The sequence below is a fragment of the Cavia porcellus genome, unplaced genomic scaffold (genome assembly GCF_034190915.1).
Source record: "Cavia porcellus strain 051 isolate PalLab524CR breed Dunkin Hartley unplaced genomic scaffold, mCavPor4.1 scaffold_3, whole genome shotgun sequence".
Lineage (NCBI taxonomy): Eukaryota > Metazoa > Chordata > Mammalia > Rodentia > Caviidae > Cavia > Cavia porcellus.
Genome location: NW_026947486.1, coordinates 68,044,700 through 68,068,317, shown reverse-complemented (window position 1 = coordinate 68,068,317; position 23,618 = coordinate 68,044,700). Strand labels below are relative to the sequence as shown.

The window sequence follows — 23,618 nt, the reverse complement described above, 5'->3', positions numbered from 1 at the left end:
GCAATGCCCATGACTTAACTCTCAACCCATGTACTTTGTAACAAATGATGTGGAGAGAGAATGAAAACTTTAATTAGTGTCTTTTGAAGATGTTATGGTTTTGAACAGATCAGCACTGATGAGAACTACTAGATATGATCCATACTGCCCCTGAAAACCATTAGTAATAGATATTCAATTCCTACAACGACTTCAGTCTTTCTAATCCTCCAGGGTGTCCCAGACAAAGGTTGGGAAATCAGTTCTAACTGGACTGTTTAGAAGCTGGGCAAAGCCAATGTGTATTTCTAACAAAATAATGGAGACTATCTAAAAGTTGCTGGAAGCATGGAAATGATGACTTGTCAGATTATCTTTTCCTCCCAGCATTCTATGAGCCATGCTGAATCAGTTCAGATCGACTGGAATGACTGTAGCCTCCAACATTATGATTAACTTTCTAAACTAGGCCATTCATTGACTCATTTCTATTTGCCAGATTATTTTCTTTCTTTTAAAATGTGTCAAAAGTAAATCTATCATATAATTACATCTGAATTTTGGCATTAGAATTTTTATTTGTTGATTCACATTTTTATATAATTTTGTATAAAATGTATTTCTGACTTTCTACCATAAATATCTTCAAATAAAGATATTTTATACCTTCTATTACTAGAATTGTCCAAGTAATTCACCTTTGTACCATTAAGAACACTAAGCATTCAAAGTACATATCTTACTCTACCAAATTCTACAGTAAGGTATTACCAATCTTCAGGCTTTTTCAAGCAAGAATAAATGAATGAAATGATACACACTGTGGAGCAATGACTAACAAGACCTTTCAAGAAATATTAATTTCCTCACTTTTGATTCCTTGGCATAATACACTAGATCAACTACTTGGGACTTCAAGATGTGCTGACTTCCTGATTATGCCAGAATTTTGGTTGATTAGCTGCATCATGAAATGAAAAATGTTATCCGGGGCAGTGGTGGTTTATCTAACAGGCTTGTGTTGACTTCGCTTAGTATACACTGACTGTCAGAAGCCAAACTTTTCTACACCAACTGAATTCCCTTTTCACTCAGTAGAGTTGGGGACTCAGGTGTTTAGGCTTTAAAGGTGACAGGAGAGGCAATAATATTTAGTGCTTTTGTCAAATTAGTGTGGCAGCATTGGAGTGGAATTACGACTCCTCAGATGTTCTCAAACAGAAGGAGGCTTATCAAATGGCTTATCATGGAGACTGCATCCTTACCTCTCACTTCTGCTTCTTTATACTCTTTGTGTTGTGGTCCCAAATCTAGTAGAATGCCTCTTCACACAAAAGGCTTAGATACGTGAAGCAATGTGAAAGTATTCCTACCCAAATTTTCAATGAGAGGGATGTAGACTCTCCGGCCAGTGTGCTGTAATGCATTTGATATAGAAATATATCAAAGAATCAGAGAATGTAAACTTTCGTTTGTCCTAATATTGTACTAAATCCTCTGACTAATATAGTGAATAGTGATAATCCAGTAGTCACATATAATACTTGTATTTGAAAAGCTAGATAAGCCTAAAAATCTACTGACACCATCTCCCACTCTTTTTACAGAGCAGGCATTTTGTATGGGTCCCAAAACACATTTCCAATTTTCTGTTAAAACAAACACTGATGTTATTCCTGTGAGTCTTTCCCCCCATAATGCTTATCTCTTGTTCCTCTTCATTATGATCTAAGTGTACTTTTGTGAAAATGCCTATTTCAACCTGTAAAATACAGTCCCCTACACAGTAGGCACCCTTGTAGCCTCATTTGTACAGTTTCCATAAATCTCTTTTCTTTCCTTTGATCTGACCTTTATCCTGAACATCGAACAATCCCTCTTTCCCAGTATCACTAGAGGGGGAAAATGAAACTAAAGAAATATACTTGAAATGCCTCTAGGTTCTGCAGTAAAGCTTAATGTTTGATGAATCAATTTTGGCATGCAGAGGCAGCATGGATTTACAAGTTTCAGTTAATTGCAATTCCAAGGAGCTGAAGTATATATCTCACTCTGGTTTTTTCCTGCTTATATATTAGAATATCCTGGATAAACTAAATTAATAAATACCCTGTTACCCTTTTCTATTCCTTTGTCATAAGGGGGAAACTCAGTCTCTAACAACTGGGTAGGCATCTGTCCCTGATATTATGAATTGCATAAGACAGTTTACACTGAGATGCTACATCTGTATATTAGAGATAATAGAACCTCCTCTGCTCACCTACAATGGTGTATATAAGTTCCCACATAACAATGGATGTGTACGCGAGGCTTCACAGAACTGTAAAGTCATCTATTTCATACTCCCCCATTCACTATCACAGCAAAATCACCTACATCTTTCTTTCAACTGATATCTAAAGAAGAAACTAAAGAATAAACTTATCATAACCATTCACCTTGTCTATTCTTTCCTTATATTTGTAATGCACTGTCCATTTGCCAAGTGAAAGATAGATCCTCAAAAAGAGGTTATGATCCAAGAAAATTATTTGCTGGCAAGATGTTGTTAAAAGAGATATTAACTGGTGTCTGCTTTGATTTATTCTAAGGTTATCTTTCTTGCATATTAATCACCACTTTGAAGTGCAGTTTACTTACTGTTCATCTATCTCTTCTATGCCCAGATTGTTCATCTTCACAGATGTTATTTTACAGTTTGACAGATTCTTCATCCTTCACATTATGAGTTGATGCCTAGAAAGATAATAGCTATTGAATGTTTGGAAAATATTTATTGTCCTAATTGGGCTGGAAGAGGATGTATTTAGGAGTAAACATTCTCTGTCGAGGCTTTTAAAAAACACATTTGTCATTTACACAAGATGGAAAGTAAATTTGTTGGTGGTGATATCACATAATAATATGGAAATATAGGATACTAAAAAGTTATGAAAGTTTGCAGTTTTGCTGGGAAATATACCACGAAAGTCTTTGTTTTCTTTAAAATAATGATAATCAGTTGTACACTGGACATTTGTTCACAGATGGTATTAATTACATTACTTTTAGCTAAAGCATTAGGAGATAGGATTAATTATTTTAAGAGTACATTGGTCAGTTTCTGTCCCAAAAAACCTTTACTGGAGATGATATTTTCTGTTTTATTATTATATGTTTGCAGTACTTGATTTTTAAAATTTTTTTTTATTTAAAAGGAGAAAAAGAAAAAACAAAACAGTGTAAGGGTACAAGTAATACAGAATTACAAAAAAACAGTAAGAAATCACTAGTTAATAGATTACATATTGTCATCTTAGAAATAGTTGTTCAAGTTATAGGATTAAAGCATACAAAGTGAACATTCAAACAGTGAGACTGCAAACAGTTGTGTTCAATGATCCAACAAAAACTCAGTAATATGGTCATCTATCTTAAAACACCTAAACACGCTTGCAGTTGTGTACTTTAGAACACTTTTTTTCCCTCTCTTTTTTACAACAAAATTTACACATTTTGGGTTTTATTACTCCCATAGTTCTTATTACCTTTTTTTGGAAGAGAATAAAACCAAATATGACGAAACAAAGCTGTCAGTCAAAACCAAGGATAGACATAGAACATGATGTAAAAACAGAGTACAAGGTTATCGACAATGGTTACCATAATGCCGCTTGTTTCCCTAAAAAAAAAATTGCCTATATCATTAGGTATAATAAAGTTGAACAAAACAGTACAGAACAAGATCAATAAAACCTAAATATTGTAAACATTACAGGACTTCAAAAGGAGATAATAGTCAAACCAGAATGGGCCTCATAATGAATCTTATAGCCTTCAAAGTAGTTTCCTATAACCTTGAACTTGACACTGTCAAACAGAACGGAACAGAGTCTAATCAGTCAAAACAAGATAGTGGGAGTAATACAGGGCTTCAAATCAAGTTAATAGGAAATGAAAAAAGTTACTATAGTATATCCTGCTAACTTGTTTGATTTTTCCCTTTAATTAAAAATAATAAATAAATAAATAAATATTTTTTTAATGAATAAGGTGGAGACTGAGATAAAAAGAGGACATAACAACCTAACAATACAGGTCAAAACATAACAATTTCAGCAACCTAGTGCTTTCCCACCAAATAACCCGACATTGTAGTAGTTACCATAGTGTCTTTTTCCTTGAAATATTTGAATACAACTTCACATACTATAGCATCAAACATATCAAGACAATGTGGAACCATTCAAGTGGATGAAAGTATTACATGGTATTTAGAACCAGCTAACAGAAAATGAATGGTTTCTATATTACCTCTTTGCCTATAAAAATTTTTGTTTATACTATCACATATAATAAAATCCAGTAAGATACAACATGATAAAACCAATGGAGACAGAAGAACAACAGTTTTGTGAGGCTTCAAAACAGGATGATATCAAATCAGCACTAGCTATTAATGATGTCTTGTTTTCTTTAAAATAGCTGTTCATTTCATCACAGGCAATAATATCAAGCAGCCCAGAATAAAGCCATTCCAATTAATGAGTGAAAACTTTATAAGGCTTCAAGGCCACATAATGGAGAATCATGATTACCAAATACTTTTATATATTTGAATCATTTCTTACACTAGGGAAACTGTTCAGTATTCACACATGTGAGTTTGATTCATTTCACTTATGAGTATGCTCTCAAGCTGCACCCATTTATTTATAAATATCTTAATGTGATCCCTCTTTATAGCTGAGTAGTACTCCATTGTATAAAAATGCCACAACTTTTTTATCCATCCCTCAGTTGATGGACACTTGGGTTGTTTGCAAGGTCTGGCGATTACAAATTGTGCTGCTATAAACATGGGTGCACATATATCACTGTGGTATGATGTTTTCAGTTCTTCTGGGAATATGCCGAGAAGTGGCATAGCTAGAACAAATGGGACTTCCAGTCCCAGGTTTTGAGAAATCTCCAGACTGACCTCCCCCATGATTGTATCAATCTACACTCCCACCAACAGTGCAGGAGAGTTCCTTTTTCCCCACAGCCTCTCCAGCATTTGTTGTTGTTGGTTTTCTTGATTCTGGCCATTCTTTCAGGAGTGAGATGGAATCTTAGTGTGATTTTAATTTGCATTTCTCTAATGACTAATGATGATGAACATTTTTTCATGTATTTATTTGCCATCTGTACTTCTTCATCTGAGAATTGTTTATTCATCTCAGATGCTGTTCCTACCATCCAATCTTCTCTGCCTCATTTCTGTTGAGCTCTTTTTCTGTCGTTTGTTGTGAGTTTGTCTTCTTTATTTCTCTTTCTGCTCCATTCATTGTGGCCCCTCTGCCACTATTTCTGGAATCTTGGTATTTTCCTTTTTTAGAATATCCTGCAGTATTCTCTGTAGAGTTGAATTGGTGGTTGCAAATTCCCCTAGTTCCTCTTTGTCATGGAAGCACTTTGTTTTTCCATTAATTTCCAGGGACAGTTGTTCAGGATATATCAATCTTGGCTGGAGGTTATTATCTTTCAAAGTTTGAATTATTTACCCCCACGCTCTTCATGATTTGACAGTTTGTGCCAAGAAGTCTGCTATAATTCTGATCGATGTTCCCTTGTAAGTGATCTGTTTCTTGTCTCTGATGGCTTTTAATATTCTGTTCTTATATTGGATTTCTGGAATTTTGATGATTATATGCCTGGGTGTAGCTCTTTTGGGTTGTAGGTGGCTGGGGTCCTGTATGCCTCATATATAAAGATAAAAAGTATCTTTACCTTTTGCTAAATTAGGGAAATTCTTTTGGATTATTCTGTGAATAGATTTGTAGTCCATTTGTTTGTGTCCCTACTTCTTCTTTTATGTTCTTAATTCTTAAGTTATAGATCCTCTTATCATCTTCTAGCCTTTTTATTATTGCTGTTTGTTTTCTTGTTGTTTTTTTTTTTTTGTCTTTTTCATTTTTATCAGTACCAGGGATCAAACTCATGATTGCCTGTTTGCAAGGCAGGCGCTTATGCCACTGAGCTACATCCCCAGCCCCTGTTTTCTTGTTATTTTAAAGAAGTTCTTCATTTCATGCTCCCACATTACAAATCTGCCCTCCAGTCCAGATGATCTATCCTTAGTTTCTTTCAAGCTGTTATGCCAGCTTTCAATAGAGTTTTTAGTTTCCTGGTAATCTCTTTGAACCTGCTTCACATATTCTATGTTTTCTCTATTTTCTCCATCAAACAATTCTCCCGTTTTTTTCTGTTCTTCCATTCCATCATCTGTTTTTTTTTTCTTGGGTGGTGCTTAGCATTTCTCTAACTATTCTACTTATATCCTGCTTTAGGTCATTAATAACTTTATTTTGAACTGGTCTATGCGACTCTGGAGATACTGCTTTATGTCTATTGGGGCTGTGTCTGATATTGCATGTTTCTCAGGATTGGGGCCTGAGGACCATTTCTTGTTGCTCTCTCTTTCCATATTTTTTGTTCCTTCCGTACAAACATATATAGGAGACCCAGTTTCTTTTTTTGTCAGTTACAGTTTGTTTGAATTGCGCCAGCTAGGTGTTCCCACCCACTGCAGTGTACTAGGGAGACACAGACCAGGAAGCCTATGCTTGGCCCGCCCCTCCAGGTCAACCTACCGAAGGCTAGGGTGCACCTCCAGGGGCTGGGACCTGATTTGGGCTAGCCTACTGGGTCTTAAGTCAGTGGCATCACCCAGGCCAGGCACTCCCCACCAATCCTGCTTGAGAGGGGAATATGCGACTAAGGACACTGCAGCCATCCTGTTCCGGCTAGTCTGCCACATAATCTTTACATTTATGGTGTGCATTTGGTACAAGTACATGACAGACTTTAAATTTTTAAATTTTCCTTTTGTTTCCACTGAACGCTTGTTCTCAGTCTTCTGGATCCCTTTTCATTTGGAAAAGATCTATCTCCTTGTTTCCTCATATCACTCCTTTATCTTGTTCTTAATTTGTACTTTGTGTAATTCAAGTGAGAGATAACATACAGCATTTAAGATTGTGTCTTATTTATTAAATTTAACATTACGTATTCCACATATATCCAATTTCCTACAAATGCCTCAAATTTGTCCTAGTTTGTAGCCAAGTAGTACTGCATTATGTGTAGGTACCACATTTTCTTTATCCATTCATATGTTAATGGCTACTTCCAGGATTTAATTAACATGAAATTACTCTGTTATAAACATTGATATGCATATATCACTCTAATATATCTTTAGCTATTTTGGGAAGATGCTGATACAGAGCTTAATGAAATGAAATTTCAAACTTTATCTCCTTGAGAAATCTCCATATGGGTTTCCATAATGTTTGTACTACTTTACATTCCCATCAACAAGGTAGCAGGGTTCTTTTTTCACTGCTGCCATGCCAGCACTTTAATTATTTTATTTTCAGAAAGACTGTTGTTCTTTCTGGTGTAAAACAAAACTTAGCATTGTTCTAATTTATATTACCCTATTACCGGAGACCCTGAATATTTTTTCATATGTTTTTTGGCCATGTGTGCTTCCTTTTATGATGAGTGTCTGTTCATTTTACTTGCCCATTCCTTGATTGGGTCTTTTATTCTGGCTTTTATTCTGGTCTTTTATTCTGGCTTTATTTGACTTTTTATATAATGTAGATACTATTTCTCGGTCTGAAGAACAGCAGAGAAAAATTTCTGTAGGTTGTCTTTACAATCTAATTATTGTTTCCTTTGCTATGCAGAAGGTTTTTAATTTGATATAATTCTATTTCTTGATTTTTATGGCTATTTCTTGTGCAATTGTAATTCCGTTCAGAGAATCTTTGACTATGCCTATGATTCTCATAACTTTTCATTTTAATATTTCAATGTTTAAATCTTTGATCCATTTTGATTTTAGTTTAGTACAGAGTGGGCAAAATTGATATCAAACCTCAATCTTCTGTATACAGATAACCATTTTCCCAGCAGTATTCATTAAGTAGGCTATCTTTCTTCCAATGTATCTTTTTTGTGTCTTTGACAAAGATTAAATAGCTTAATATGCATGGGATATTTCTGTACCTTCTATTCTGTTCCATTGATTCACATGTTAGTTTGGGTGCCATTTTTATCACTGTACCTTTGGAACATAACTTAAAGTCAGATGTTCTGGTACTTCCTACTTTGCTTTTCCTGCCCCGGATTGCTTTTGCTATTCTGGATCTCTTCTGGTGTTTTCTGGTTCTGTGAGAACTTTAGGATTGCTTTCTGTAGTTCAATGAGGAATTTGTTGATATTTTGACTGGGATTCATTGAATCTGTATAAAAGTTTTGGAAGTATGCATTCTGACAACATTATCTCTGCCTATCTAAAAACAGGGGACATGTTTCCATGTTCTGATGCCTTCTTTAATCTCCTTTTTTAGAGTACTGTAGTTATCATTGTAGAGGTCCTAGGTTAGGTTAGGTTAGGTTAATTCCTAGGTATTGATTTTTTCTTGATACTATTGTAAATGATATTGTCTTCCTAATTTCTCAATAATTTATTATGTGTATACATAAATGCCATTGATTTTTGTGTGCTAATTTTGTATTTTGCAATATTGCTGAATTTGGTTATTAATTCTAAGATTCTTTTGGGAAAGATTTTTTACTCTTCTATGTGAGGATCATTACATTTACAAATAATGATTTTATTTCTTTCTCTCATCTGAATTAGCTAGCTAATGTTTCCCGTACTATGTTGAACAGAAGTTGTGATAGTGAACATCCTTGTCTTGTTTCTGATTTTAAAGTGTAATTTTTTATTTTATTTCCAATTTAATATGATGTTGGTCATGAATTTGTCATGAATACCTTTTATCACATTCAAGTAAGGTCTTTCCATACCTTCCTTTTTAAGGATCTTCATTTTGAATGGGTGCTGGGGTTTTATTTGAAAGCTTTCTTTACATCTATGGATGTGATCATGTGGGGTTTTTCTCTGCTTCTGTTTATGTAGTGTATTACAATTTTTGATGAACATATGTTGAGCCATTCTTGCACTCCTGGTATGAAACTTATTTTGTCACTATGCATGATCCTTTAGCTGATGTGTTACAGTCTATTTCCTAATATCTTGAAGATGTTTGCAACTATGCTTATTAAGAATATTGAACTGTTTTGTCTTTTTTGATCATTTTTAGCTTGAAATTTATTTTGAAATTAAAATTGCCATCCATCCTAGTTTTAGAGGACCTGGTGCATAAAGTATTTTTTTCTATTCTTAAGTGTTTAGAATATGAATAACTTTTTGTATTAGATAAGTTTCATAAATGCAACATATTATTGGATGCTGGGTTTTTTTATCCATCCTACCAATCTGTGTCTTTTAAATAGAGAGTTGAGGCCACTGGTATTGAGAGATATTACTGAGTATGCTGTTACTCTGTTATTGACACTGTTTTTATTTTCTTTTCTTATCTTCTTTTTACATTATGTAGTTGTTACATCTGCATTTTGGGCCATGGTGGTTCCACTGTTTTTGTGTAGGATTTTTCTTGAGCATTTTCTTGGAGCTGATTTGGTATTCACACATATTTTTTATAGTTCTTTTCAATAAAATGGCCCTATTTTGATATCTATTCTCACGAAAACTTATGTCTGGTATGTCAATCTGGGTTGCAAGTTGTTTGCTTTTAGGTTTAGAAATTTGGTTAGATTTGTAGATCAAATCTAACAAGTAGATTACTGGTAGGAAGAAATAGAGCCTGTATGCCTGGTCTGTATCTTTCCAGCCTGTCTCTTCCAACAGCAGACATTAAGAGAACATAGTCTGAGGGATGAAAAGGATGACAAAAAAGCATTGAGACACTGAGCTCTCGGGTCAGAATATATATATATATATATATATATATATATATATATATATATATCACCCTCCCCCCCCCCCCGTCACCTCTAATTCAAACACAGGGGAATGCTGCAGCCTTGTGGCATCCTCACCAATGTTCATGAAGGGCAAGGGAACTACTGCCTCTATCACAGGCTGAGTGTCTTGGTTACTTTTCTCTCATCATTGACACAAAATACCTGACACTCAAAATGATGGAAGGAAAGGTTTATTTAGCTTACAATTTTTGGAGGTTTCAGTCCATACTCAACTAATTCCAAGGCAGGGTTGTGGGGCTTAGGGGCAGCTGTTCATGGCAACTGCAAGCAATAAGAATAAAAAGGGCAAAAAAGGGAAAAGCACACTTCCTCCTCTGAGTTATATTGTATGCCAATAACCAGCCCTGGGCGGATACAGCACTCACATCACCAATCCCAGTGCTAGACAATGAACCAATCATAAATGCTACATTCAGCTGTTTTCATGACTGTATGAGGCTTGGGAAACAACCAAACATAAATCATAACGCTGAGAGAGAACAAAGGGGTGTACAGGAACTGTATATTCCCACAGGCACACATTATTGAACCTCAGACTCTGTAAACTTCTGCTTTACAGTGAATTGCAGATCCCCACAGTTCCAATAGCTGCTATTGTCTCCTGTGGATCACTCAGAGATAGTGGATGAACATATTCACAGATTTATAAAGACCCTTGCTAGAGTTTGAGCATGCCCTGGATTCTGGGGTCTTCCAGCAGCAAGTAAACCTTCCTGCAAATTCTGTCATCACTCCTGGTTGAGGGGTGGTCCTAAGCCAAGACTAAGGACAATAACAGATTCTGCCTGAGAGCTAGTGGAGTAAATTCCTGAGACCAGCACTGATCTTGGCAATGGAATGGAAGGAAGTGATAATAGTGTGACTGCATATAGCCCTTTAGCAATCGAAGCAAGAGGAGAATGGTGTGAACATTCAGGATTTTTGACAAAACTGCGCCATATTAATTACATATACATTGTCTTGTAATATTTGAATTGAGTTCCTGCTGGATATCTTTGTGCATGTGTGTGTAGTCTTTTTTTTTGGGGGGGGGGAGTGGGGGTTTGCTTCAGTTTAGTTGGTGTTTACTTTCTCTCTTTGTTTTCATCTCCCTATTTATTTTCTTTAACTCAAGCTCCTATTATAATACTACTATCTTACTTTTACTTGTTTCTTTCACTTTTCTATATTCTTCCTTTCAAAGTTTTAGTTTACAATATTATACTGTTTCTCCCTCAGTCACTCCTAATTTCTCTTGGATTAATCCCCCATGCTATCTATTCTATTCTTTTTGTTCTCCCCCGCACCCCTTTTTTTAAACTTAATCACATGTGTTCCTTTAGCCCTTGTCCACTTTACAAGAGTACAAATATTTCAACACCTTCAAAACTATCTCTTACCTTGCCTCAATTCTGAAGTATACTTACTTCTTCCTATATCTCACCCTCACCCCAAAAATTACCTTCATCAATCCAACACTAGACCTTCAATGTAATTAAAAGTCATCCAATGGAATCTGACCCCACATCTAATTATTTTAGATACTATTACCTTTTTATACTACCCCCTCACAGATTTTCACTCTCACAGACTTTCACCCACTTATCAATCACTGTCTTTCACTTTTCCTGCCATATTGCAGAATAACTTTTAACAAAAATTTAACATAGGGTGCAAAAAATATTGGTAAAAAGTGAAATTATAACTGCAAGGTCTACCACAAATAATGATTGTGTGGTAGAATCTATCGATGCTGTTAAAACCAGAAGTAATTCTTACCTCAAAATACATGGACAAGAGCCACAATTCCACAAATTAAATAGCTGGAGTAAGTACTATCTGGTTGAATAAAACTGAAAACATATAAAAAGAAGGCAGTGCCTCACCAAAAAATGCCTTCATGTCAATTATAAGCACTCCTCATTATACTTGATTTCAAATCTTGGCACCACAAAATAAAACAAAAACGGGGGCAGGACGGATACATACACACAGAATCTGGAAAAAATAAGGCAATAAAAGACTCCCCCAAATCCCTCAACTATCCCAAGGCAAATCCAGGGAGCACAGATGGAGAGAAAAAACAAATACCAGGTAGTGGAGCTCTGCAAACTGTTTAAGGAAGAAATACAGAAATTTGGTGAGTTCAAAGCAATATAACCCAGAAGATTATGGAATTATCATACAAAATAACTAACATGAATCAGGGGAACCAAATTAAAAATTGAAAGAGCTAAACAAAATGGTGCAAAACATGAATGAAAAATTTACCAAAGATATATAATTCATGAAAAGTTATCAGACAGAAATACCAGATATAAAAATATATAGAATTCATAAATTGTGAAGACAGGTTTCTGAAACTGAGGATAAAATAATAAATTGTGATGAAGTACTCAGAGAAGCCTCAAAAATGAAAAGAGACTAGAAAATACATCCAACAGTTATCAGGTGAAACTAAGAAGTCTGATCTATGAGTAGTTTAGAAAGTAAAATATAATACACATGAAACAATTTATTTACAGAAATCGTAATTAAAAACACAAATATGAGCAGAGTTCAAATACAAATTAAGTGAGACTTACAGAGGACCATAATGAAACGAAACTCCCAAGACGCATCATAATTAAGAGCCTAGATGTTCAACAGCAACAACAGTAAATACCCAGAATTTTGAAAGCTGTCAGAGAGAACCAAAAAGTCACATATAACAATAAACCTATTGGAATTATAGCTCACTTCTCTGCACAAACTTTAAAGGCTAGAAGATCTTCAAGTGATACATATATCATCTTTCCAACTAATTTGATTCAGGATTTAAGAACGTCCTCTACTACAGGGTTTTTATGTCTTCAGTGAGTCTATGGATACCTCTCATGTGACTCCTCCTCTAGTCAACCAAGTTGAAAGTCCTGAGTTAAGCTATGATCTTTTAAATTACAATACAATTTAGACATTTCTCTAATCTACCATGTTTTATTCAGAAATATCTTGTGCCAACCAGCAATTTATTTTTTTGCCTTTGTGAGAGGGTCTTGCTATGTGGTTTAGGCTGTCCGTGGGCTCACTTTGTAGCCCAGGCTGGTGGGTCGAACTTTCAATGATACTCTTGCCTCAGCCTCCTGAGCACTGAAATTACAGGAGTGTGCCATTATGCCCAACTCCAACTAGCAATTTTTATGTCCTTGTTTAATTTAAAAGTTATATACTACTACCTTCAGAAAAAACTCTAGTAAACCAACCATCTATTCATTTGTGTTATCATCTGATTTATACATATACCACCTTGTCTGCAATGAAAATATCAAGTACTTAAACTGTTTTATTATATCCTTACAGAAGCATTAACTAAAATATTTTTGTTTTGAGTAGGTGCTCACTAAACATGAAATGTATTAAACAACTAACTCAACATTACAAAATTATGGAAGCAAACAAATGATAAACATCTCATTGACTTAGTAGACACACAACCATAGTTTCTTCGGGTTTTGTTGTTATACCTCTTTGACTACTTGTGGAGAGAATATCACTAGCTCCAGAAGTTTGAGTCCTGCTTTGGAGATGGAAACTTTAACAAAACATACTGATCACTTTGCAAACATCCTCTGAACTGCTGCTTCCTTAATTTCAGGTTTTTTTTTTTTTACTTTTCCTTATGATTTCCCAAATGATAACAGAGAAATCTTGAGGAAGATTTCACTAGACAAACCTGGGATGAGCTGCTTGATACAAATAGAAGGTTTGGTTATGTCTAATCTAGGAAAAACATTGTTGGGTGGAGTCTCATTAGTCATTCAATGAAAAAATATAATCGTTCTTCAAGGTTGATCATATTGTTGTTGTTCTTGAAAAGAGCCTAACTTTCAGAAATAACACCAATATTCAAGCCAATCTCTACTTGATGCTTTCCCATCCATACTTACTACTGTGAAGAGTTTCAATTAAAAAGATCAGTGAATTTTAGGAGGGTATTTTCTATTTTTCTGAGGTATAATAATGGTATTTTGATTGGGATTGCACTAAATCTGAGTAGCAATTTTGGGAGTTTTCCTTACGCTGGATTTTCCTATCCATGAACAAGGGATATCTTTTCATTGTCTAATATTTTCCTTGATCTCCTTTTCCAGAGTACTGTAATTTTCAATGTATGACTCTTTTACTTCCTTTGTTAGATTGATTCCTAAGTATTGGGAGCCTGGTCAAGAACCCCAAGTGCCTGTATGCGAGGGATGGCAAAAGGATGAAATAAGACACAGAGGCAAATTTAGTAATGCATGATGGGGAGCTGGAAAGTCAGTGCCAAAAGGTGAGCAAAGATCCAGATACTCTAAACTAGCCCCAATTATTGGGTGTGTACAATGCAGTGCATGCATATTGTGATAGGAAGGGCTAGAGGAATATTCAGAGGTCTATAATTCAGCAGGGGGACCATCTAGGCTCAGCATTATGCTTATTTTTTTACACTTTTTTATTTAAAGAGAAAAAAGAGAGGACATAAAAACAAAGCAGTAAAAGGGTACACGTAATACAGAATTTCAAGAAAAAATATACAGTAAGAAATAACTAGTTAACAGGTTACATATTGTCTTCCTAGAAACCGTTGTCCAAATTACAGAATTAAAGCATATAAAGTGAACATTCATACAGTGAGATTGGAGACTGTTAAGTTCAATGATCCAACAAAAACTCAGTAATATGGTTTTCCATCCTACACATTCAAACATACTTGCGGTTATATCCCATAGTCCGCCTTCTTTTCCTCTCTTTTTTACAATAACAATTACACTTTTGGGGTTTTATTATTCCCACAGTTCTTATTACTTTTTTTGAGGAGAATAAAATCAAATGTGACTAAGCAAAACAGAGTCAGTTAGAGCAGAAGAGTGGGCATAGTACATGATGCAAAAATAGAATACCAGGTGATCAAAAGTGGTTACCATTGTGACTCTTGCTATTTTTAAATTGAGTTGGCTATATCATCAGGTATAATAGAATTGATCAAAACAGTACAGAACAAGACCAATAAAACCTACACTGAAGACCATATAGGACTTCAAAAAAAGATAATTGTCAAACCATAATGGACATTATAGTATATCTTATTGCATTCAGAGTGGTTGCCTATACCCTCAAACTTGATACTATCAAACAAAATAGAATGTAGAATAATCTGAACAAGATGGGGAGAGCAATACTGGGGTTCAAATCAGGTTAATAGGAAAACAAAAAAAGTTACTATAATATGTCCCACTATTTTTTAATTTAAATTTCCCTTAATTAAATATGAGAGAAAATAGATTAATTTTTAAAAAGGGGGGAGATTGAGATAAAAGAGGACATTGTAACAGAACAATACAGGTCAGAACCGAACAATTTAAGCATCATTGTGTTTCACCACCAGATAATCTAACATACTAGTAGTCGCAATAGTGCCTCTTTCCTTGAATTATTTGAGTGTAACTTCGTATGCTATAGCATCAAGCATATCAAAACGGTGTGAAGCCCTTCAAGAGAATGAAAGAATTACAGGGTATTTAGAACCAACTAATAGAAAATGAACAACAGTTTCTATATTATCTTTTTGCCCATAAAAAGTTTTGTTTACACTATTGCATATAGTGAAATATAGTAAGATACAACATGTTAAAAACCAGTGGAAACAGATGTACCACAGCTTGATGGGACTTCAAAACAAGATTATATTAAATCAGCACTAGCTTTTATATTGTGTTGTTTTCTTCAAAATAGCTATTCGTACTATCACAGGTACTAAAATCGAACAACCCAGGTTAAAATCATTGCAATTAATGAGTGAAAACATTATATGGCTTCAAGCCAATATGATTGGGAATCATGATTACAACATACTTTTATGTATTCTTATCATTTCTTACACTAGGGAAACTATTCGGTATTTATACATGTGAGTTTGATTTATTTCACTTATGAGTATGGTCTCAAGCTGTGTCCATTTATTTATAAATGTCTCAATGCGATCATTCTTTATAAATGAGTAGTACTCCATTGTATAAAAATACCACAACTTTTTTATCCATTCCTCAGTTGATGGGCACTTAGGTTGTTTCCAAGATCTGTCTATTACAAATTGTGCTGCTATAAACATGGGTGGACATATAGCACTGTGGTATGATGCTTTCAGTTCTTCTTGGAATATGCCTAGAAGTGGTATAGCTGGGTCAAATGGGGCTTCCAGTCCCAGTTTTCTGAGAAACCTCCAGAATGACCTCCACAATGGTTGCACTAGTCTACACTTCCACCAACAGTGCAGGAGAGTTCCTTTTTCCCCACAGCCTCTCCAGCATTTTGTTATTTGGTGGTTTTCTTCATCTTGGCCATTCTTTCAGGAGTGAGATGAAATCTCAGTGTGGTTTTAATTTGCATTTCTCTAATGACTAATGATGATGAATATTTTTAATATATTTGTTTGCCATTTGTATTTCTTCATCTGAGAATTGTTTATTCATCTCAGATCCCTATTTTTGAACTGGGTCTTTGAATTTTGGGGGTCTGATTTTTTAAAAATTCTTTATGTGTTTTAGAGAGAAGTCCTTTGTATGAGGGGCAGTTCACTAAGATATTTTCCCAGTTTGTGGGTTTTCTTTTCATTATGCTGGAGATTTCTTTTGACGTGCAGAAACTTTTTAATAAGAGTTGTTCCCAGTTTTTGACTCTGTGAAGAATTTCCCTTGCGGTTTGAGTCCTTTCATGAATTCTCTACCTACTCCTATGTCTTCAAGGTTTTTACCCATTTTGTCTTCCAATAGATTTAATGTTTCTGTTTTAATATTTAGATCTTTGATCCATTTAGATTTTAATTTAGTACATGGTGATGGCCATGGTGATAGTCTAGTTTTAGTTTTCGGCATATGCAGAGCCATTTTTTCAAACACCATTTATTAAAGAAACTGCCATTCTTCCAGTGAACATGTTTGGCCCCTTTATCAAAGATAAGGTGGTTGAGTGTGTTTGTAGTTGTGGTTGCATCTTCTAATCTATTCCACTGATCTTCGGCTCTGTTTTGATTCCAGTACCATGTTGATTTTACTACAGTTGCTTTGTAGTATAACTTCAAGTCAGGGATTGTGATACCTCCTGCCTTGCCTTTGCTGCTTAGAACTGTCCTTGCTATTGTAGGTCTCTTCTCGCTCAAGATGAATTTTAGGAGTGATTTCTCGTGTTCTATGAGGTATGTTGATGGTATTTTTATCGGGATTGCATTGAATCTGTATAAACGTTTTGGGAGAATGGCCATTTTCACAATATTTATTCTTCCTATCCATGAGCAAAGGATGTTTTTCCATTTTCTGAGATCATCTTCAATTTCATTTTTCAGTGTATCATAATTTTCCCTGTATAGGTCTTTCACTTCTTTCATGAGAGTAATTCCCCTTCATTTTTCTGGTTGCTAGTGTGAAGGGTGTGGCTTCTCTTATTTCTCTCTCTGTGATTTTGTTGTTAGTGTATAGGAATGCTATTGATTTTTGAGTATTGATTTTATATCCACCTACATTACTGAATTTATTCATTATATCTAGGAGTCTTTCAATGGAGGTTTGGGGATCTTCTATATAGAGTATCATGTCATCTGCAAATAATGATAGCTTAATTTCTTGTTTCCCTATCTTTACGCCTTTTATTTCTCTCTCTTGTCTAATTGCTCTGGCTAGAATTTCCAGTACTATATTAAATACAAGTGGTGATAAGGGACATCTTTGTCTTGTGCCTGATTTTAAAGTAAAGGCCTTCAATTTTGGGCCATTTAGTATGATACTGGCTGTTGGTTTGCAATAGACGGCCTTTATTATATTGAGGTAAAGACCATCTATTCCAATTTTCTGCAATGTTCTTATCATAAATGAATGTTGGACCTTATCAAAAGCTTTTTTTTGCATCTATAGAAATGATCATGTGATTCTTACTTTTGGCTCTATTGATATAGTGTATTACATCTATTAATTTATATATGTTGAACCATCCCTGCATGCCTGGGATGAATCCCAATTGGTCATGGTGTATGATTTTCTTGATGATTTGCTGCATCCTATTTGCCAATATTTTATTGAGGATTTTTGCATCTGTGTTCATTATGGAGATTGTTCTGTAGTTCTCTTTTACAGTTGGGTCCTTTTCAGGTTTTGATACTAGAGTAATATTTGCTTCTAGGAACAATTTAGGAAGGATTGCTTCCGTTTCAGTTTCATTGAAGAGTTTGAGGAGTGTTGGCCATAGGTCTTCTTTGTATTTCTTGTAGAATTCTGCAGTGAATCTGTCTGGGACTGGGCTCTTCTTTTTAGGTAAAGATTTAATTACATTTTTTATTTCATTAATAGAAATTGGGTTATTCATCAGTTTTACATCTTTATGGCCTAGCTTTGGTACTTCGTATGCTTCTAGGAATCTGTCTATTTCCTCTGTGTTATCAAACATTTGAGAGTAGAGGTTTTCAAAATAAGTGTTGATGATTTTCTGTATTTCTATAAGGTCTGTAGTGATTTCTTCTCTTTCGTTCCTTATTGCGTAAATTTGAGCTTTTTCTTCCCTTTTTGTAATAAGGTTGGCTAGGGGCTTGTAAATTTTATTTATTCTTTCAAAGAACCAACTCTTTGATTTATTGGTTTTTTGGGTTTTTTTAGTCTCTGTTGCATTGATTTCTGCTCTGATTTTTATAATTTCTTCTCGTCTTTTGGCTTTGGGCTTGTCTTGCTCTTCTTTTTCTAGATGTTTAAGGTGTAACATCAGGTTATTTATTTTTATTCATTCTGTTTTCCTGATGTGTGTACTCAGTGCAATAAATTTTCCTCTGAGGACAGCTTTCATTGTATTGCACAGATTCCAGTAAGTTGTATTTGTGTTTTCATTTTCTTGTAGGTATTGTTTAATTTCTTCTTTAATTTGCTCTGGGATCCACTAATTACTCAAGAATGTGTTATTCAGTTTCCATGTGTTTGTGGGAATTTTGCAGTATCTTTTATCATTAATTTCTAATTGCATAGCGCTGTGGTCCAATAGCATGCAAGGCATAATTTCAACCCTTTTGCATTTATTTAAATATGTTTTTTGAATTAATATATGGTCTATTTTAGAGAATGACCCATGCACTTCTGAGAATAATGTGTATTCTGTTGTTGTTGGGTGGAATATTCTGTATATGTCTATTATGTCCATTTGTTCACAGGTGCGATTCAATTCTTTTATTTCTTTGCTGATTTTCTGTCTGGTTGATCTGTCCACTGGTGTCAATGATGTGTTAAGATCTCCTGTTAGAATTGTGTAACTGTTAATTTGCTTTTTCATTTCTGTTAGTACTTGTTTTATATAACTGGGGGCTCTGGTATTTGGTGCATATATATTTAAGATAGTTATCTCTTCCTCTTGAGGTTTTCCCCTAACCGGTATGTAGTGACCTTCTTTTATCCCTTCTGATTATTACTGGCTTGAAGTTCACATTGTCTGCAAACAGAATAGCCACCTCTGCTTTTTTTGGAGGGGGTTCCTGTTGCATGAAGTATTGTTTTCCATCCTTTGACTTTCATTCTGTGGGTATCCTTTTGGGTTAGATGGGTATCTTGTAGACAACGTATGGTTGTATTTTGTTTGTTGATCCATTCTGCCAGTCTGTTTCTTTTCATTGGTGCATTGAGACAATTTACATTAATGGTTATAACTGTTACATATTGGTTAATTGTTGACATGTTATCTTTCTGCTGTTGCATGTTTATCTTTCTGTTTTGAACACTCTCATCTTAGGTTTCTGGGTTAATGACACCAATGTTTAGTGTAGATAATATGAGAAGAAAGTTTTGATGGGATTAGACTTGATGTAAGATTTGAGTGTAAGTTTGAGATGTTCCTTGTCTCAGTTCATACATGTGAAATTAGTCATAAGGCAGTTGGAATTACTAGATTTTAGTGTATTTTTTAATCAGTACCAGGCATTAAATCCAGTTCTTTGGACCAACCTACGTTTCTAGCACTTTGTTTCTGTCAATTGTTTTTTTTATTTTGAAAAGGGTCTTTCTAAGTACTTAAGCTGCCCTCTCCAGCTTCCAAGAACGATGGAATTAAAAAAATGGGCTACCATACTCAACTGTTGATAGAGATTTAGCCTAGGTATAGATACAGTGATAACAAAGACATTGATGGTAGTGGAAAAACTAAGCTTGCTTGAGTGAAACATGTACAGCAAAAAGAAAAGAAGCTGATAATACAGTCGTGGTGCAACACCAATATTTAACAAGTATTTTTGGAGTTTCTGTACTACAATGTGATCAAAATATACAGTGAATTTTTAAATTTAAAAATTTATTACAGTAAAAGACACATTGCATTAATCATTCTCAAAATACTCTTTCTCATGTTGGACATATTCTTTAATTCTTGCCATTTTATGAAGTAGCTGTAGAAGTTATTTTTTGTAAGTACTTTTATGAAGCGTGATGAAAAAAATAGTGATTGTTATTCCTGAATACCATCTAATGGAAATGCATGCTCATAAAATCATTGTGATGTCTCCCTATTCACCTTATTTACCAGAGCTGGCACTGTCTAACCTGTAGCTCTTCCATAAAGTCAAAATGATAAAGAAATATAAGTGTTTTGAATCGATACAGAATATCTAAGCAGCCATGATAGCACAATTATAGATGTTCACAAAAGAGGATGTCAACAACTGTGTCAGGATGGCAATCATAATGAAATATTTGTTTTTTGAGAGGATAGGCAGTATTTTGATGGGAATTAATGGCAATGTGTCTATTACTTTTACATATATATAATTTAAAATTTTCCATCTATGATTATACCACATACAAAGACAGCTCTGACTTCAACCACTTTAAAGATGGTATTGAATTTCAAATTATTCCTGTATTCCTCAAAGTGCCAGGGTTCTGAGCCTCAAAAGAGGTTGAGCAGCCTTTTCACTCATATTGTAATTTGAGCAATTTCACTTCTCTCGTGTATGAATTTTTCTTTTCTGTTTTTGGTTTTGTTAAATTTGATCTGTTTGTTTGTGAGAAGCCTTATTCTGTACCTCAGGCTAGACTCAAACTCAACGTATAGCACAAACTGGCCTTGAATCCAAAGAAAGCCTTCTGCTCTAGCCATGTGTGGTGAATTAATTGATGGTCAACTTGTGACACACAGCTGACCTGAATCAGTTTGGTGCTGGATGTGGACGGCTCACATGAGGATTGTTATCAGAAGCATAAAAAGCAGAACTGGAGGGGGATATTGTTATGCTCATGATTCTTCTAGATAAGCTTGTCATTCTGGTTTTCCCTGGAATGAACTCAGTTGTTCTTATTGTCTGAGGAGCTTTAGGTCCCAGTTATTGCTGAAGATGGCTACAGTTCTTTCTGGGGCAGTGCTGGTCTTTACCTTGAACCTTGCTTCCTGGTTTCAATGCAGATCTCTCAGGCTGGTAGCATAGCACTTTCAGTCCACTGCAGATAATTTAGCTGCTGCCAATGATTTTTGGGCTTTCTAGTGCAAATTCTTGATATAGATTTGCATGGCACATTGCCATGGGCTCTAGATCTTCAGCTCGACTTAAGTGGGATATTGTTGTGGAATCCAGGTCCTCAACTAGATTCTTTCAGACTGTAGTATGTCAGATATTATGCACTTTTCTGTATTTGACTTTTTGGATAAATGTCAAATTAAATAAATTTAAGTGAATTAAAATAATCCTACAAATTATGTGTCCTGTACTAAATCTATTCCCTTGTAAGCCCTGTCTACAACACCACATATGTGCTAGGATTATAGGTGTGCACCTTATGCCCAGTTGTGTGTTTCTTTTTTTATTATAGGTTTGGTTTGAAAGGGAATGAATTTGCTACTGTCAAATATTAGATATCATGAAGAATTTAAGAAGAGGGGCTAATGGTGTAGAAAATACTCAACGTGCTTACATTCATAGTATAACAGATTGAACTTTGCTATTGTATGTTACTAATATGCACTAATAAAAAGGAAGATTGGAAAACATTGGTTTAAAAGTCTGACTTAAATATAGTAAAAATTTAGGGGCCGGTTATATAGCTCAGTGGCACAGCACCTACCTGGCAAGAGTGAGGTCCTGAGTTCAATTGCTGATACCATTTTTATCATGAGTAAGTGTTGGATTTTGTCAAATGCTTTTTCTGCGTCTATTATCATGATCATGTGATTTTTGTCTTTGGCTCTGTTGATATTATGGCATGTTATACTTATTGATTTGCATATGTTGAAGCATCGTGATATCCTTAGGTTGAATCCTACTTGCTCCTGGAGAATAGTTTGATATTTGCTGTATTCTGTTTGCCAGTATCTTATTGAGGCTTTTTGCATCTATGTTCACTAAGGAGACTGGCCTGTAGTTATCTTTTTCAGCTCATTCATTCTCTGGTTTTGGAATCAGGATAATATATGCTTCCAAGAATTACTTTGAAAGCCTTTCCTCATGGGACTAGAGAAAACATTCCTAAGATGCATATGGAAACAGAAGAGATCTAGAATAGCAAAAGCAATCCTAGGCAACAAAGACAAGGTTGGGAGCATCTCAATTCTTGACCTGAAATTATACTACAAAGCTACTGTTATAAAAACAGCATGGTACTGGAAAAAAAATAAAACAGATCTGAGAATTGATAGAACAGATTTGAAGATCAAGTAACAATGCTATATATACTCTGGCAGCTTTTCTTTGACAAATGGGCCAAACACATATACTGAGAAAAGACAGCTTCTTTAATAAATGGTGGTGGAAAAACTGACTTCCCACATGACAAAGAACAAAACTAGACCCATGTCTCTCACTGTGCACTAAAGTAAAACAGAAACACTAAATTTATTGCAAGAGAGAATAGGAGGAACTCTTGAAGACATAAATGTAACTGATGATTTCATGAACAAAACTCCAATCCTCTGGGAAATAACACAAAGTATCAACAACTGAGATCTCATCTTATAAAAAAGCTTTTTCACAGCAGAAGAAATTACCAACAGAGTAAAAAGATAACCTCAATAGTGGGAAAAAATTTAGTCAATTGTCCCTCAGAGAAGGGACTAATATCTAGAACATATTGAAAAATAGAAAAAAATAAGACTTCTCAAATTCAAAGACCCAATCCAAAGATGGACACCTTAGATGAATACACACTTCTTGAAGGAAGAAATAAAAATGGCAAATAAATATATGAAAAATGTTCAGCATCACTGGTCATTTAAGAGATGCAAAATTAAAACAATGTTGAGACTCCATCTCATTCCAGAAAGAATGGCTATCATCAATAAATCAACCAATAGCAAATTCTGACAGGAAAAGGGAACACTTCTCCACTGTTGCTGGCAATGTAAACTTGTGCAATCACTGTGGAAATCAGTGTGGAGATTCCTTTAAAAAAGTTAGGATCAGAGGTCCCATTTGATCCAGCTATTCCCCTTCCAAGTATCTTCCAAAAGAATTAAAAATATCATACCACAGTGATATATATATGGACCCATGTTTATAGCAGCAGTTTGTAATAGCAAATCTTGGATATAACCTAAATGCCCATCAACTGAGAAATGAATAAAAAAAGATGAGGGTAGCAGTAGTAGTCAGCCATAAAGAAGTGTAAGCTTGAGTCATTTCTAGATAAATGGATACACCTTGAGGCCATAGTCTTAAGTGAAATATATTGGTCACTCATGTGTAAATATCATATTATTTCTTTGGTGTGGGAAGCCAAAAGTGTAAATAAGGACCGAAGTGTATAATA

The 23,618-nt window shown here is 34.8% G+C and overlaps 1 protein-coding gene across 3 annotated transcripts in view; it reads left to right on the top strand.

Moving 5' to 3' along the window:
- Col4a6 (collagen type IV alpha 6 chain) overlaps positions 1-23,618 on the top strand; it is a 381,091-nt gene that overhangs the window by 26,263 nt on the left and 331,210 nt on the right. Inside the window, exon 3 of one of the 3 annotated variants that reach the window (XM_063246264.1) lies at positions 14,025-14,158. The exons of the other annotated variants lie outside the window; for them this stretch is intronic. Coding sequence (XP_063102334.1) covers positions 14,123-14,158 — 36 coding nt within the window. The 5' untranslated portion in view covers positions 14,025-14,122. The remainder of the gene's footprint in view (positions 1-14,024; positions 14,159-23,618) is intronic. 3 annotated transcript variants of the gene reach the window in all.